Source organism: Trachurus trachurus (assembly GCF_905171665.1).
Source record: "Trachurus trachurus genome assembly, chromosome: 12".
Lineage (NCBI taxonomy): Eukaryota > Metazoa > Chordata > Actinopteri > Carangiformes > Carangidae > Trachurus > Trachurus trachurus.
The window spans coordinates 12698184-12712638 of NC_139908.1; the positions used below are offsets into that span (position 1 = coordinate 12698184).

Genomic DNA, 14455 nt, shown 5'->3' on the forward strand with positions numbered 1-14455 from the left:
TTAACAATTTGAGAACTATTTTTACTATAACTATTTTAAAGAAACTCTCCAGACTTGATTTAGCTGTGAGTCCAAATGCCCAACTCTACGATTTTGCAAACTCACAAGCAGAAATTTGAAATTGCCATTGGTAACTTTCACTCTCACAGTCTTTTCCACCCCTTAAAACACATCTGTATTATGTCTTTATAGCTAAAGTGCTGTGAGAACTGAGGAGGAGTTTCCAACAGAATGTCACTTTACATTGTCGCTGCAGATTTCAATTTATTCTCCTCAGACCACAGAATAATTAACCCTGCAGTTGAAATGATTCATGTGCCCTCTGGTAAACCTCAGGCTCATATTTGCTTCGGGTGAAAGTGGTTCTCTCTGGCTAATCTGCCTCATAGACCAGTTCTGTGAAGCATTGAATGGAGCAAAGGTCTTCCCCTGCAGCCACAGAGCCCTGCAGTCGTGTCAGATTTGTCCTTGGGTTCCTCAGATAATGGCTCTTTGTTAAGAATCCCATCACTCTCAAGAAATGTATGACGCACATCTCCAAGCCACCATCTGGATTCTTTACACAGATCTATAATGTAGAGCTTCTGCTCTGGAATGTAAGATGATGTATGGCTATTAGCTACTGTAAAAACTGCTTTCTAAATCACGATCAGCTCAGTTGAAAGAGATTCTGCAAAGGAGGAATTTGGAGTGAATAAATAAGACAAATATTTAAACATATATAATGTATTTTTTTTTTTTGAAAAAAGGGAATCTACTGGTGAGAATGTGGAGTATGTTGATACTGAGAGAATTAGAACTCTCTCTTATTGTGGGCTTTTTCATATTAAATTGCTTTCTAAGATCAACATTGATGTATCAATTAAATCTGGATGGAAAGGTGCAATGATTAAACATGAACATTTAAATAGTCAGCATGCATTTCATTTACTTACAGCTCCTAAATCTGCTTCTGTTTTCCTCTGCAGGATGAACTTGTGTTTGGTCAAAGAACTTGGGGACCGAGCTGCTCAGGGCAGAGCCTACGGGAACCTAGGCAACACCCACTACCTGCTGGGAAACTTTGTTGAAGCGATCAAGTTCCATCGTCAGGTGAGAAGTCTAGTTTTTTTACTAGCATTGTATTCATGATACTGCAGAACACACACACACGAGCTGTGAGCCTTGTTGTTGGGTCTGAACAGAGCAATGACCTCACATCAGCAGAGGAGTCGCCTGTCTTTACTTGTGACACCTCACAGCTGTTCAGACTGTGTTGCTGCTCACGATGTTGTCTTTGCAAGAAAATGTGTTCAGTGCATTATTGGTTCAAAAAAGTTTATAAAGCTGCTCAGTGTCACAGATTCATGTCAACATGTTTTGTTATGCACATTAAACCAGACCACACACCAAACACACATCATGTTTATTACAGTATATGTTCTGCTTGTCGTGTCTACACTTCCTGTCCAGGGACTTTTGAATGTGTCCTCCCTAAAGCCACAGAACCACGTCCAAAATTTGCAACTTGCCATAATTAAAATGCTCAGCCTCTATTTATGATCCTGTCACATGAAGCCCAGAAGCAAATACAAGTGGTGACCACTAAATTTGATTTAGTGATAACCACTTGTTACCACTCAATGTGGCAATGCAGTTTGTGAAGAAACATGTATGAGAGTTGTGAAATGAAACCTAGTATTAATCATGTTACCTCCCCTAAGCAGGTTGTGTTTTCACTTCTGTCTTATTTCCTTATCTGTTTATTTGTGGGCAGAATTACTCAGAAAGTGCTGAGCTGAATTTGCGACAAACTTGGTGGAAGAATTGATTCGATTTTTTGGTGCAGATCCAGATCATTTGCCATGAATTTGCATTTTTCTTCTCAGAAGTCTTGTGCACGTTGCTTGACATTGGCCTTAGTGGAAGCCTGGGCTGTGAGTGCACTTCTAAATGATCATTTATTCATTCGGTGCTTCCTGTTGAGCTTGAAGCTCAGTCAGTGAAGTTGATGTTTAGAAAAGCTCCTTCCTACTTTGCCTTGCACAGACAAAATTTCCCATGCAAAATAGCAAGACTTTAAAATGCACATGTCAGCTTCAGAGGAAAGGAGGAGATTACCTCTAATTCTGACGGTGCTGATTTCTGTAATTTCTCTGAATGTCTTTTTGTATAATGTTTTTATTTGATAAAGAATATCTGCATAAAAGATACACAGCAGGTAGTGGGTATAGGACAGGGACACTGTGCCATAATATTTGATCCAAATCTGTGTTATTTCCCGGTAAAGCACTAATGTGAGATAGCGAGTGCTGCTTCCAGCACGTTTCACCTCTGTGTGTTTTTAAATGGATCCTGACCTCACGCTGCAGCGACACAGTGTGTGCACATTGATAGCCTCACACCGAAAAGAAGAAGGGAATAGGTTTCTTGGTGGATCAGTGGTAAGTGTTGCTTCGGGCTCGCTCTCCCCATGTTTCCTGTCAGTCTCCATTGTAAACCACTTTGCTCATGGGAGAAGCCGCTCTCTCCTCTCTTCCCCATTACAAATCTATCAGTGAGCCGCAGCGGGGAGCGCGCAGCTTACAAAGGGAATCAGAGGGGGCTGATTTGATGCTCCGCTGCTGTGGAAACACCTCTGGTCATGAAATAATGTGTCCAACACAGCTTGGTGCTCGAAACTTTTCTAAAGGCCTCGGCTTTGGAGGAGTCGAATTCGGTTGAAGTCACCTGCTGAAATGAGGAAGCAGGGATGAATGGATATTGTGTTATTTTCATCAGTTTGACCTGATCGTGCTGCTCTGTCATTCACAGCGATTATCCATTGCCAAAGAATTTGGGGACAAAGCAGCAGAACGGCGAGCCTACAGTAACCTTGGCAATGCCCTCATATTCCTGGGCCAGTTCAACACGGCCACAGAGTACTACAGGTGAGGAAAAGGGGACAGCCTGACATCTAGTGGAGGGAAAGTGAAGTGAACCAATTTCTGCAAAAGAAAAAATGAAGTGTGAATTGAGCATGAAAACAAAAAGAATCTTTAAAAAGAGTATTTTAAAAATGAAATGAACCTGAAATACTCTTGTTTTCTTCATTCATCCACGCTGTCACACATATTTACTTACATAGTTACTTAATTTCTTCCTTCGTTCCTCTCTTCGTAGGAAAACATTGCAACTGTCCAGGCAGCTGAGGGACCAGGTGATGGAGGCCCAAGCCTGCTACAGCCTCGGAAACACCTACACTCTTTTGCAGCAATATGAGAGGGCCATAGACTATCACCTGAAACACCTGTACATCGCCCAGGAGCTCACCGACAGGTAGAGTGAGCAGAAAAGGAAATCAAATGTCGACGCAAGGACAGAGGAGCAAGTTTTTCATATCAGTGTGTACTGTACGTCCATGTCTCTGCAGGGTTGGTGAGGGCCGTGCTTGCTGGAGTCTGGGAAATGCATACGTGTCTTTAGGGAACCACAAACAAGCTCTGCACTACGCCCGCAAGCACCTGGACATCTCCAAAGAAGTGAGACATTTTCTTAAAGGGATAGTTCAACATTTTGGCAAATTGGCCCATTGCCATAATCCCTATAGTCATAGCAGTAGGTATGTTACCTTTAATTGTCGGTGCAAGCTATTTTTAAAACAGTGGAGCAGAGCCGCGAGCTGCTCAGAACTACGCTACGGAGGATCATGGGATTTCTTGGTTTCCCTAATCAATCTCATCAAATGCACATTCCGACAGCTCCAAAACGCTCTGGTGGACAAGTTGTTACCTGCACATTCACCACGCTATGAGATAATAACGGAACATTATGAGACTGAGTTGTTTTCGAGGTAAATTCATGCAAAACCACTGATTCAGCATTTTGGAGTTGTTGGATTGTTTATTTGATGAGTTTGATGAGGGAAACCAAGAAATTCCATTTGCCTCCGTAGCGTAGCTCTGAGCAGCTCGTGGCTCTGCTAAAAATAGCTTGCACCAACAAATAAAGGTAACAAACCTACTCCTAAAACCATAGGGATTATGGCAATGGGCCAATTTTTCAAAATGTTGAACTATCCCTTTAAATACAAACTAATAAAATGTTGATCCAAGTATGTACTCTGTCCCTTTGACCGAATGTATTTGCCTCTTTGTCCCTGTCTCCCTCAGATTGGAGACAGAAACGGGGAACTGACAGCCAGAATGAATGTGGAGCAGCTGATGGAGGCTCTGGGGGTCAGTGAGAGTGACCTTTCACCCTCCAGCTCAGAATTTGAGATGCAAGGTAACGCTTAAAGTTCTCTGTACCTCTAACTTCTCTCTCAGACGGAGCTTTTAGAAGAAATGAAAGACATGTTGTTACCAGGTTATCTGTCTCCCACCCTTATGCTACTGTTCGCTGTAGCTTTATATGTAAAGGGAAAGACCAGATGTGTTGAGTGGTATCAACCTCCTCATCTACACACGCATGCACACATTCACAAAGTGGGAGAGTTTGATTTAAGAGCCGGTGGTTTACGGTATGTTTGGCATTTACTCTCAGTCACTGTCACAAATGGAACGACACTTGACACCACTCATTATTACCATGTCATTAAAACACGACATGGTTAATGTTCCTACTAATTATAGCTGTTCAGATAATGAGTTACAAAGACAGGCAACATCAATTAACATATATTAATTTACATATGATATATGAGTCCAAGTGTAACAGAGTCAGGTCTTTATTAAAACACAATTATTGAGAAGTGCCCTAAACACTGAAATGAATATATCATCAAATCTTGTATACCACCTGAAGCTGGTCGTATTAAGTGTCAAAGGGTCTTTGGTCCTCATGGCATTCATGTAAATGCTTCTATTTATGATTTATTTAGTTGTATAACTGCATAATATGCATACATCTGGTCACAGGGTGTCCTCTCTTAAATAACAACTCCAACTCCTCCAACAGCGCTTTACATTACATAACTTGATTTCTTACACATATTGTGAGCAAGTGCCTCCATTTCCTTAATCATGGCAGGGGAAAGGGTGCGGCTGTGTGTGTGCGTTTGTGTGTGTTTGACTGTATTTCAATCAGGGACCTGTTTGTTTGCCTTCTGCAAACTGTGGTTTGGGGAATTCGTCTTGGAGCTTAAAGAAATGGCCCATCATACTTTAGGAAAGAGCTTACATATGATAAAATGTTTGTTATATTTTAGTAAATGGTAATAAATAATCACTTTTCAACTACAGATAATAAACTTTTAATCGTTTTGAAATCTGTAGATTTTGCTCTTTCGATTTCTGCATTTGACAAAAATAGCACATGTGGGTTTGAGAGTGCTCTGAATACTGTGTGTGTACACAGGGTGGCCATGTTAAATGTAAAACTAACTTCAGGTGAGACAGACATAACAGACAAACACTGTCTGTGTTATGTCTGCGCTAAATGTGACCGAGAGTAAAGGGGTGTGTATGTTTTTTGGGGGAAGATGAAGAGTCTTGTTTTACCTCCAGTCTCAGGAAGACGGTTTGTTTCTATTACACAGCCTGTTTTCAATATTGTCTGCAACTTGATAGTTTTTGTTTCCCCTCAAATGACCCACAAATAACATAACACGAAAGCATGGAGGAGCTGCACAATGGGCCCGGCTTTTGTGCGATATTTGCTTTCATGACCCCTTCACAAGGCAGAAACTCACACCCATGTCCTACATTTCCCTCTCTGGTGCAGAGCTGGCAAACAGACTGGGATTCAGATTGTTTGCCCAGTTGTCTGTCTAAACCTCAGAGCCACAGCGAACATCATGGCACCACTACTGACACTACAGACTGCTGCAGCTGCAACCAGACAAACAAAGAGCTCCTCACAGCTCCCGAAATGATTTCACAGTAAATTACATGAGATATTCTAAAGTTGCGAGATATTTTAATGTGTTTTTATTTACCGATTTATCTGTAGGAGCAAGGCCCAAATTCACCAAGAGAAACAGCATGGACAGTGTGGAGCTGTGGAAATACTCTTCAGATAAGGTGATTTCTCTCCTGTAAATGTGATTCCCTGTATTTCGTCTCCCCACACAGCTGCCAGTCCCTCACTAACAATGTTATGTTTGACTGCAGAACGGTGAGAACCAGGACTTGGAAAGCATGCCCAGGAGATCCAAGAGTCACCTGTCGCAGCCCGGGAAAAGGAAAGGCTATCCCGACAGTCAGTCATCAGATGAAAGGCCGTGGTTGGACTCTCCCGTCGACACTGACGACATCACTGTGCAAGTCCCGCCTCCGGTGCCAGTGAGTGGCTTTGTCTTCACTTCACTGTCTTTTTCAGCATCGATTCATTGTGTCCGTGTGTGATTCATGTGCTACCAGGTAGAAGCTCCTGTCAGGACAGAGCCAGGCTCGCTGTTTCCTCTTGTTTCCAAACTTTATGCTAAGCTAAACTAACCAGCTCCTTACAGTAGCTCCATGTTTACAATTAAGACAAAACAAGAAATCAACCTCCTCATCTAATTTAACAAAAAAGTGTGCAAGTTGAGAAAGATAAAGACTTAAAATAATAAAATTTCCTGTGATAAAAAAACTTCTCCAGCTCTAATTTCAATTTCATGCCTCAGTCTATTAAGCAGCCCACCAAAATATGTAATAATAATAATAGTCCCTTGTTCATATTTAGCTTAAATCTGATCTATGGCATCTTTTTTAATTAAATCACGAAGAAGCTACCTGAGAAAAGAACTCTATATTCTCCTCTTTCCGTCCAACACATCCTCAGGGCCCCAGCTTTAAAGAGAAGATGAGAGAAATTAGAGAGATTAAATTGGGAACATTACTTTTAATTTCCCGTGAGGTCCTAGGTATGATGTAAGATGTCAGCCACAGTGTAAAGGTATCTTGTCATTATACGCCGACTAGGATCCATTTGCGGTGAACTAGATTCCCAGTGAAGATGCCGTTTCACAGCTGTTGTATCCCTAAGTTTCAGTGTCCCCACGGCAACGAGTGACACCCCGATTCTGTGACGGTGCTAATTGTTGTAATCAGGAGTCTGACATCCAGGGAAAGAGGGAGAAATTACTGGGCTGCTTGATGATGGTTCATCACGAGGGACTGGAAATAACATCCAAAAGTAAATGTTGGTTATCCTGCTGACATTGAAGCGTACCCTGTGTCAACTCTGCCAATCTTTTTGTGTCTGTGGTAAAATGGTGAAAAAAGTGGTAAAAAAGTGAAATGCACCAACTTTGTGGAACCATGAGGTTTGATTACCTATTATAATTGAATGCACATGCAAGCATTGGTGTCTCTGGTTGTGTTCAACAAAAAAGTCCTGTTGTTTGTCACTTAAGTGGCAGATTTTAAAACATTAAATTCAACCTGATTAATGTTAGTTATTTAAATTTATAGAGCTACAGTATGTGGATAGATGCAAGTCCATGACCATTGATGGTACAATTCCAACTCAAGGACCACATAAGTTTTTTATCAGGCTTTTTGTGTATTTTCACTAGCACTGTTATCAGAACAGTTCATCCTTGACCATGGAAACAGATACGAGATTCCCAACTCAGTGCCTTCTTCTTACTTGCTTCCAGAGCTTTCATTCATATTACATGGTCTTCCTCAGGATATAATCACAACTTAAATTTACATAAAATAATTGATTCTTGATGTAATACAGGGGCGGATAATAATTTCTGTGGTGAATAGACAACTTTGGCCAGTAGATTACTCCAACAGTACCGAGCTAGCTGACTGATATATATATATTTTTATTCTATATATATATACCTGTTGGCTACAGTACTGATGTAATACTAAAAGACCAGGGCTAACTGTTCATGTATTGCAGTGTAGAATTTAAAGTATCATAGGGAGACAGCTTAACTTGGTGAGAAGTTGTTTGGGGTCGGAGCTGAGCGAGCGCTCGGTGATTAAGGTGATGATGATTAAAACTGGATTTTAATTTAGAATTTCATTTAATTTTTTTACCCGCTGTAAATTTGCCTCCACTCTCCACCTGTACTTCGTTCCAAAGCATAAGAGGATAGAAAGCACACATCCCTCCCACACACACTCACACATGAATGATTTAATTTCCCTACTTCTCTCCCTCTCTTTCTCCCTCTTTTCTTTCGCCTGTCGTCATCTCGTGTCCCTCTCTCTCTCTCTCTCTCTCTCTCTCTCTCTCTCTCTCTCTCTCTCTCTCTCTCTCTCTCTCTCTCTCTCTCTCTCTCTCGCTCTGTCCCTTTGGCCTACTTGATTAATTGGACAATACAGAGAGGGAAGTGAGGATCTACACAGAGACCACGGGGCCAAGGACACAGGACAGAAAGTGCTATAAGTCACAGCTGCGTAATGTGCAAAGAGCCTTTAAATAACAATCACAGTGAGATGATATTTATGTGAATATTTGGAGAAAAAAAAAACTTTGATTATGAATGGGATTATGAGTTTTGAAGAACTGAGTCCCGGCACTGAGGGCTAGTCATTGGGGCAGTTGATCTCTGCTGTCTGCCAGTGCTGGCATGCAATTTACTCATAACTGTACCCATCCTGACACCCCCTTTCTCCCCCTCTCCCATTCGCTGCCCCTTATCCCCTCCACCCTGCAGCCCCCCGCTCTCCCTCTCTCCTGATAATGTGACCTTGATCACAGAAGCGCTTACCCACCCCAAAGGTTCAGCTACCCCTCCCTCTGCTTCCCATAATGAGTTGTTTTCCCACAGTGAGTGAACGGGACAAAAATGGCCTGCAGGAGAGCCGCAGAGAGAGAGAGAGAGAGAGAGAGAGAGAGAGAGAGAGAGAGAGAGAGAGAGAGAGAGAGAGGAGAGGAAAGAGAGAGAGATAGAGGAGGGGGGTCGGTGGATGATAGAAATTAAAAGAGGGCTGAAACAGAGGGATAGACGAGGAGAGGAAATTAGAGGGGAGGGAGTTGAGTACAGAGAGAGAGAGAGAGAGAGAGAGAGGGGGGGATGTAAAGTGGTGGGTTAAAGTAGGGGAGAAGGAGGTGTGAGCGAGGCATGTGGACAAAGTGAAGGGGAAAGAGAGCGCAGAGAGAAATGAGAGAAAGAGAGCAGGATAGATAGAGGACAAAGAAGAAGTGGCGCTGGTAAGATGTTCCATTTATGTTTTACAGCTGGAATAACAACACGGTGCAGAGGACACCAGAGGTTACCGACTTTATTCTCTGTTAAGAGTCTTGACACTCGTTAGTGTGTGTTTATATGTTGTATCTGCAGATGTTTGACTCTTTTCTATTGATGGTTAAAGTTCAGTTTGTTTGTTTTCTACTCTAACTTTTATTTTAGAAAATCACATCATAGTTCAACAAGGTTGTTAGAATAGAGCTGCTTAATGTAGCGTCCGCTGACACTGACCTACTTCACATGTCGCTGTAGGCAAAGTGATTTTAACTTTATCCACTAGTTGGTGTTAAAGGTGTCGCATCTTGTTTTGTTGTGGTCGTACAAGTTGGTTTTAATGGTGATTATAGAGTTGACAGTGGTGTTGTTACTGAGGGGGGCAGTTTGTTAAGGTGGGGGAGGGAGGCAGAGCTTCTGTAATGAGGCTACCATCGACGTGTTTCGATCCTCTATTGACCTCAACTCCCCTCAACCTGCTGTGAGACTTTTTGTTAATGTTCAGGCAATTTGAATTCCTTTTGCAATGTAGCAAATGTTCATTTTTTCTTGTTTGAAATGTTGTGTGGAATTTGAGGAGTCTTCATTAATCTCTATTTCAGTTTAGCTGAAGTTTAGATAAATGTTTATATGTGTTAATGCTATTCCACTGTTATCTAGCCTGTGTTTCTGTAGTATAAATACTTTGAATACTTTTTCTATAAAATATTCTTGTATTTTTTAAAATTATATTCCTCATGTATATTATATTTTAAAAGTAACTGAAGTTTTAGTTTGTTTAGCTATTGATACTTTGGCCATTTAGCAGTCTTAGCAGAGGTATCTTTCTTTTGACTTGGTGAAAAAATAATGAGAACATATTTGACTTGATGAAAAAAGGGGCTTGAACATATTTTGGGTTCATTTTTTTAAAAAAAAGCCGTGGCTTCATTATGGTCATTCCAGCTCCTCTCTTTGCAGCGGTTCATGCTCCAGATTTGAGGGGATTCCAGTGTTTACTCTGCAGAGTTATGCAGAGATCAGAGTAAACCTGCTGTTGGAACAGACCCCAGGCATTTCCAAGGAAAACCCTTTTTTGTAGGCTGAGATGGAGAGAGTAGAATTTGGGCCTCTCTTTGGTGTTCAGGTGTATTATTTTGTTTCAAGATTCCGCTGAAAACTTGTTTTTAAGTAAAGTTTTTTGCTTTCATCTGATCTGAGCTCCTTCGTTGGCAGATTTGCCTGTTTCCAATCTCATATCATTTCTCAGCATCTTGACTTTTATTTATAATTTCAAAAACTGCAGCCTCGTATTTTCTCAGTAGCAATGCTCAAACATGATTTATTCCACATCTATCATGTTCTTGCTTTGTGTATCTGATTTTAAAAAGATACACTTAAACCGCGAAGCTACTACTGCAACAGCAAATCAAATACCATGAAACTGGGTGAGAGAATATGATACAGCACAATTTGAGACAAAGCTTCTCCTAATCTTCTATCTCAAAACAAACCATGGACAGTGATTAAATCATTGATCAGCTGATAAGTGATTGGAGTTACACATTTCCAGCACTGTTAACTGATCACCACTGAAACCGACAGCTGTTTAACAATTGCTTGAAAATTTAAAACCAAAGAATACTACTTAACTGTATTCAAAAACAATTTGAAAGAGTCATTTTACTTTATTAGGTCATAAGTAAATAAAACAAAAACAACTACAGCTAATATAATTGGCCACCACATTTATTAATATTCATATTATCTACTTATAAGTGGCAACTACAGCTTTATCTGTTAATGTTTCCATCCAATCGCGTGAGCTTTTATGGGGTGTTTATTTTTACACAACATGTAGTGATATTGTTTCACCTTCAGTATCTAGGCCAAGGTAGTCTCACCATGAAGGACATCCCGAGTGACTTAATCAGATTATTTTTCTCCTCCTTAAGTTGGCCATCTTGAAGGCCCTCATTATGCAACTCATAATGACACTGGGTTTAATTATTCCACTGGCAGATTATGTTTCATGGGCCGAGGTAAACTACTAAGTACAATTCATTCAAGTGCAGCAAACCCACATTAGATCATGTCTTGGAGTGAAATAAAAGCCTGTTTGAGAAAATGCATGGACACATTGAGGCAGGAATGTGTAGTAAAGTGAAGACGTAATGAAATCCATTAAAAGAACATTAACAACTGACAGGAATTTCCCATTGGAAGCAGGAGATGGACAGAAGAATGAGACCTTTTTTACTAACATGTCATTGTCTTTGCAGAAGCTGGGCCGTGACCCCTCCGATGAAGACTGCTTCTTCGACCTCCTCAGCAAGTTCCAGAGCAGCCGCATGGATGACCAGCGCTGCCATCTTGATGAGCCACAGAATGGGGACAATGGAGAGGGTGCTGAAAACTCTGTGGCATCCCTGAACGAGATGATAGGTCCGCTGGTCTTTGGTATAGAGCTTTACAAGCTTTTTAAAAAAAAAATACACTGCAAAAACTCAAAATCTTTCCAAGAATATTTGTCTTATTTCTTCTCAAAACTGATCTCTTTCCACTTAAAATAAGACTCATCACCTAAAAATGTACTTGTTTTTAGATGATTTCCACTTGTTTCAAACAAATTCTCACTTGAAATAAGTAGAAAAAACTGCCAGTGAAAGCAAGTTTTTTGTGCTTGTAATAAGAAAGAAAAACTTATCAGATTTTTCTACTTATTATTATATTCTACTTAAGACGTAAAAAGTGTCTAAAAACAAGCTACTTTTTTATGTGATGTCTTATTTTAAGTATAATGAGATTGTTTTGACTACAAATAAGACAAATATTCTTGGTAAGATTTTGAGTTTTTGCAGTGTAGATGTGAGCCTTGCGAAATTTATTTGGTTCTTCCTATTTTTTTCTCAGATCCTGCGATTACCACTTCCCCCCAGACTGAGGAGCTGTTCGATTTGATCGCGAGCTCTCAGAGCCGCCGTCTCGATGACCAGCGGGTAAATGTCGGTAGCCTTCCTGGCTTGAGGATTACCCATAACAACCTGGGACACCTTGTGGGTGAGGGAGATCATCAAGAGCCAAGTGATGACTTCTTCAACATGCTTATCAAGTGCCAGGTAAGACCAGGACTCTCATGACAAGAAGTCAAGGGTTCCATCCTCTTGGATTCATGATTATTAGTCATACATTGGAGATTGCTTCATTATTTCATCACCGAATGTCAAGCATTCATTCAGTGATGTTATAGACATGTTACATTTGCCTCTACACTCTAAATGTACTCATCTTTCCAACTCCAGTCCTCCAGGATTGATGATCAGCGGTGCTCTCCGCCAGAAGCCGGCCCCCACGCCCCCACAGTGCCTGATGAAGACTTCTTCAGTCTAATCCAGAGGGTGCAGGCCAAGCGCATGGACGAACAGCGTGTCCAGCTGCCCACGGACGACGACCAGGACAACCCTGAGTCCCCCGATCCAGAGCCACCTGGTGGATTTTCCAGCTAGGACTTGGTGAATAAAATTTAAAAAGAAAATGGGAAAGAGACGGAATGAAAGAAGGATGAGCCGACATTTAAAAGAAAAAAGAAAAACAGCACTCAAGGCTGAACTAACACGATTTTTAATAACAAGACAAATTCCATGTGCAATAGGTGGTACCCTGTCAAACGTTGCTTGGTGTATTATGTTCTAAATGTCTGTAAATGTAATGGGAAAACAAGCAGGATTTAGGCTCGGAGGTGAGGGAAACGACGACATACTGTAAGGGATGAAATATTTACTCAATCTAATGCCTTAATCATCGACTTTTAAGACTCAAGATTGTATACCCTGGTGTCAGACGTGTTTTTTTTACAAGCACATGATGGGCGTACGGTGTAATATAAAAATCTAACGCGTGTGAGTCATGGAAATCACAAAAAGATTTAATGATAGAAACAGAATATGCGTTGAAAAATGCAAGAGAAATGAAAGATTTGCACTGAAATCTGATCATTTTCCACAGAATACGTCAGTTGAGTTTCTGCTCGGATCAATGCTGCTTTTATCATTCGGTTTTTATGGTTCCCACCGCTCATAGAAAATCGGTGTTCTTTGTGCAGTAACAGTATTAGGAAGGGCCTTCCAGTGTTCAAACAAACAGCTTCGGTCAGTTTAAATGTTCCAGTGATTGATACCAGCGCATTTAAATTGACTGAACCATCAACATAAATGTTATTTATGTGCATTCAGTGCATCGGTCTCTTCACACAGTATGCAGTAGCCGTGGTTACTGCGCAAATGATATGAAATAGCTGCTTATTTTCTAGATTCAAGATTAGAGTTGTGTGATAATTGAAGCTCCAGTTAATGTTTCTGCTTGGCTTTTAAAGTGATGCTATTTGCTGCCCATACACGTCTGAACATCTGATAACGAACGGACTACTACTTACTGCCATTTTTTATTAATTAACATAGAAATAGAAGCTGATGGAGGAGATGGATGCTTCATGTGTGGAAGAATCTAATACCATGATGTTCAAGGTTGTGGTGCTGGTATAGTGCCTCCCTGTGGTCAAAATATTGAATTACCTCTGTGAAATACAGAGAACAGTGAGTTCCTGTAATATCTGCAGGACCGCACTGTAATCGTGAACATTTTCCTCTTGTTAAAGCAACAGAGTTTTGCTAACTTGGACCTTAAATGTGGAGATTTTTTTTGCAAAAGCACAGCTGAAATGAGTCGGAGGTTGTTGTCCTTCTGTATCCACTTGTTGAGATGAATACAAGAGACATAAAAAAAAAAAACTGGGAGGGGATGTTATTGGCACAGATTTGGACATTTCTGCAGCATAAAATGCTAAACATTTGATCTCACCTATGGGCTTGCTTTTTATTCAAAAGTAGTGCTTACCTCATTTTTGTACCTCAAACCTTTTAAGACCCATTAAGATACTGAATTCTGAACCAGGATGAATCATGTACCAAGTTCATAGTGGTTCTGTTTGATTCATCTCTCTTTGATAAACAACACATTGGGAGCTACATTTAATATTTTTCTTTCTCTGTTTTTTGTGAATTAACATTTTTAGAAAGTACCCGGTACGCTTCTATTTGTCTTTGCCATACTTTGTACATATAAATATATTTTGTATTTATGTTCCATTTGAGGACATGAATATGTCCCTCATGCTTTTAATAAAATGTTTCAGATGTTTCGTTGGGCTCCGGTTTTATTTAGCTTTGGTGGAGAAAATAAAGTGTGGACTCACAGATTCCTCTTTTTAAGCTTAGGAAAATTACACAGTAACACTGACCTCTATGGAGCAGAATTTCAACCCATTCAGTTCATTAGAAAATAAATCCTGGGTCGGCAGAGAACAACACGGTGAAAGATTGAATTTCT

General features: G+C 40.6%; 1 protein-coding gene across 2 annotated transcripts in view; it reads left to right on the forward strand.

Annotated features, from left to right (window-relative positions):
* Nucleotides 1-14230, forward strand: part of gpsm1b (G protein signaling modulator 1b) — a 51776-nt gene extending 37546 nt beyond the window's left edge. For both annotated transcript variants that reach the window (XM_083984156.1, XM_083984157.1), the window contains exons 5-14: nt 969-1092; nt 2794-2909; nt 3142-3297; nt 3392-3500; nt 4131-4245; nt 5911-5981; nt 6072-6242; nt 11353-11515; nt 11984-12189; nt 12373-14230. In XM_083984156.1, the coding sequence (XP_083840282.1) occupies nt 969-1092; nt 2794-2909; nt 3142-3297; nt 3392-3500; nt 4131-4245; nt 5911-5981; nt 6072-6242; nt 11353-11515; nt 11984-12189; nt 12373-12576 (1435 nt within the window). In that variant the 3' untranslated portion in view covers nt 12577-14230. The remainder of the gene's footprint in view (nt 1-968; nt 1093-2793; nt 2910-3141; nt 3298-3391; nt 3501-4130; nt 4246-5910; nt 5982-6071; nt 6243-11352; nt 11516-11983; nt 12190-12372) is intronic.
* The last annotated feature ends 225 nt before the right edge of the window (nt 14231-14455 follow it).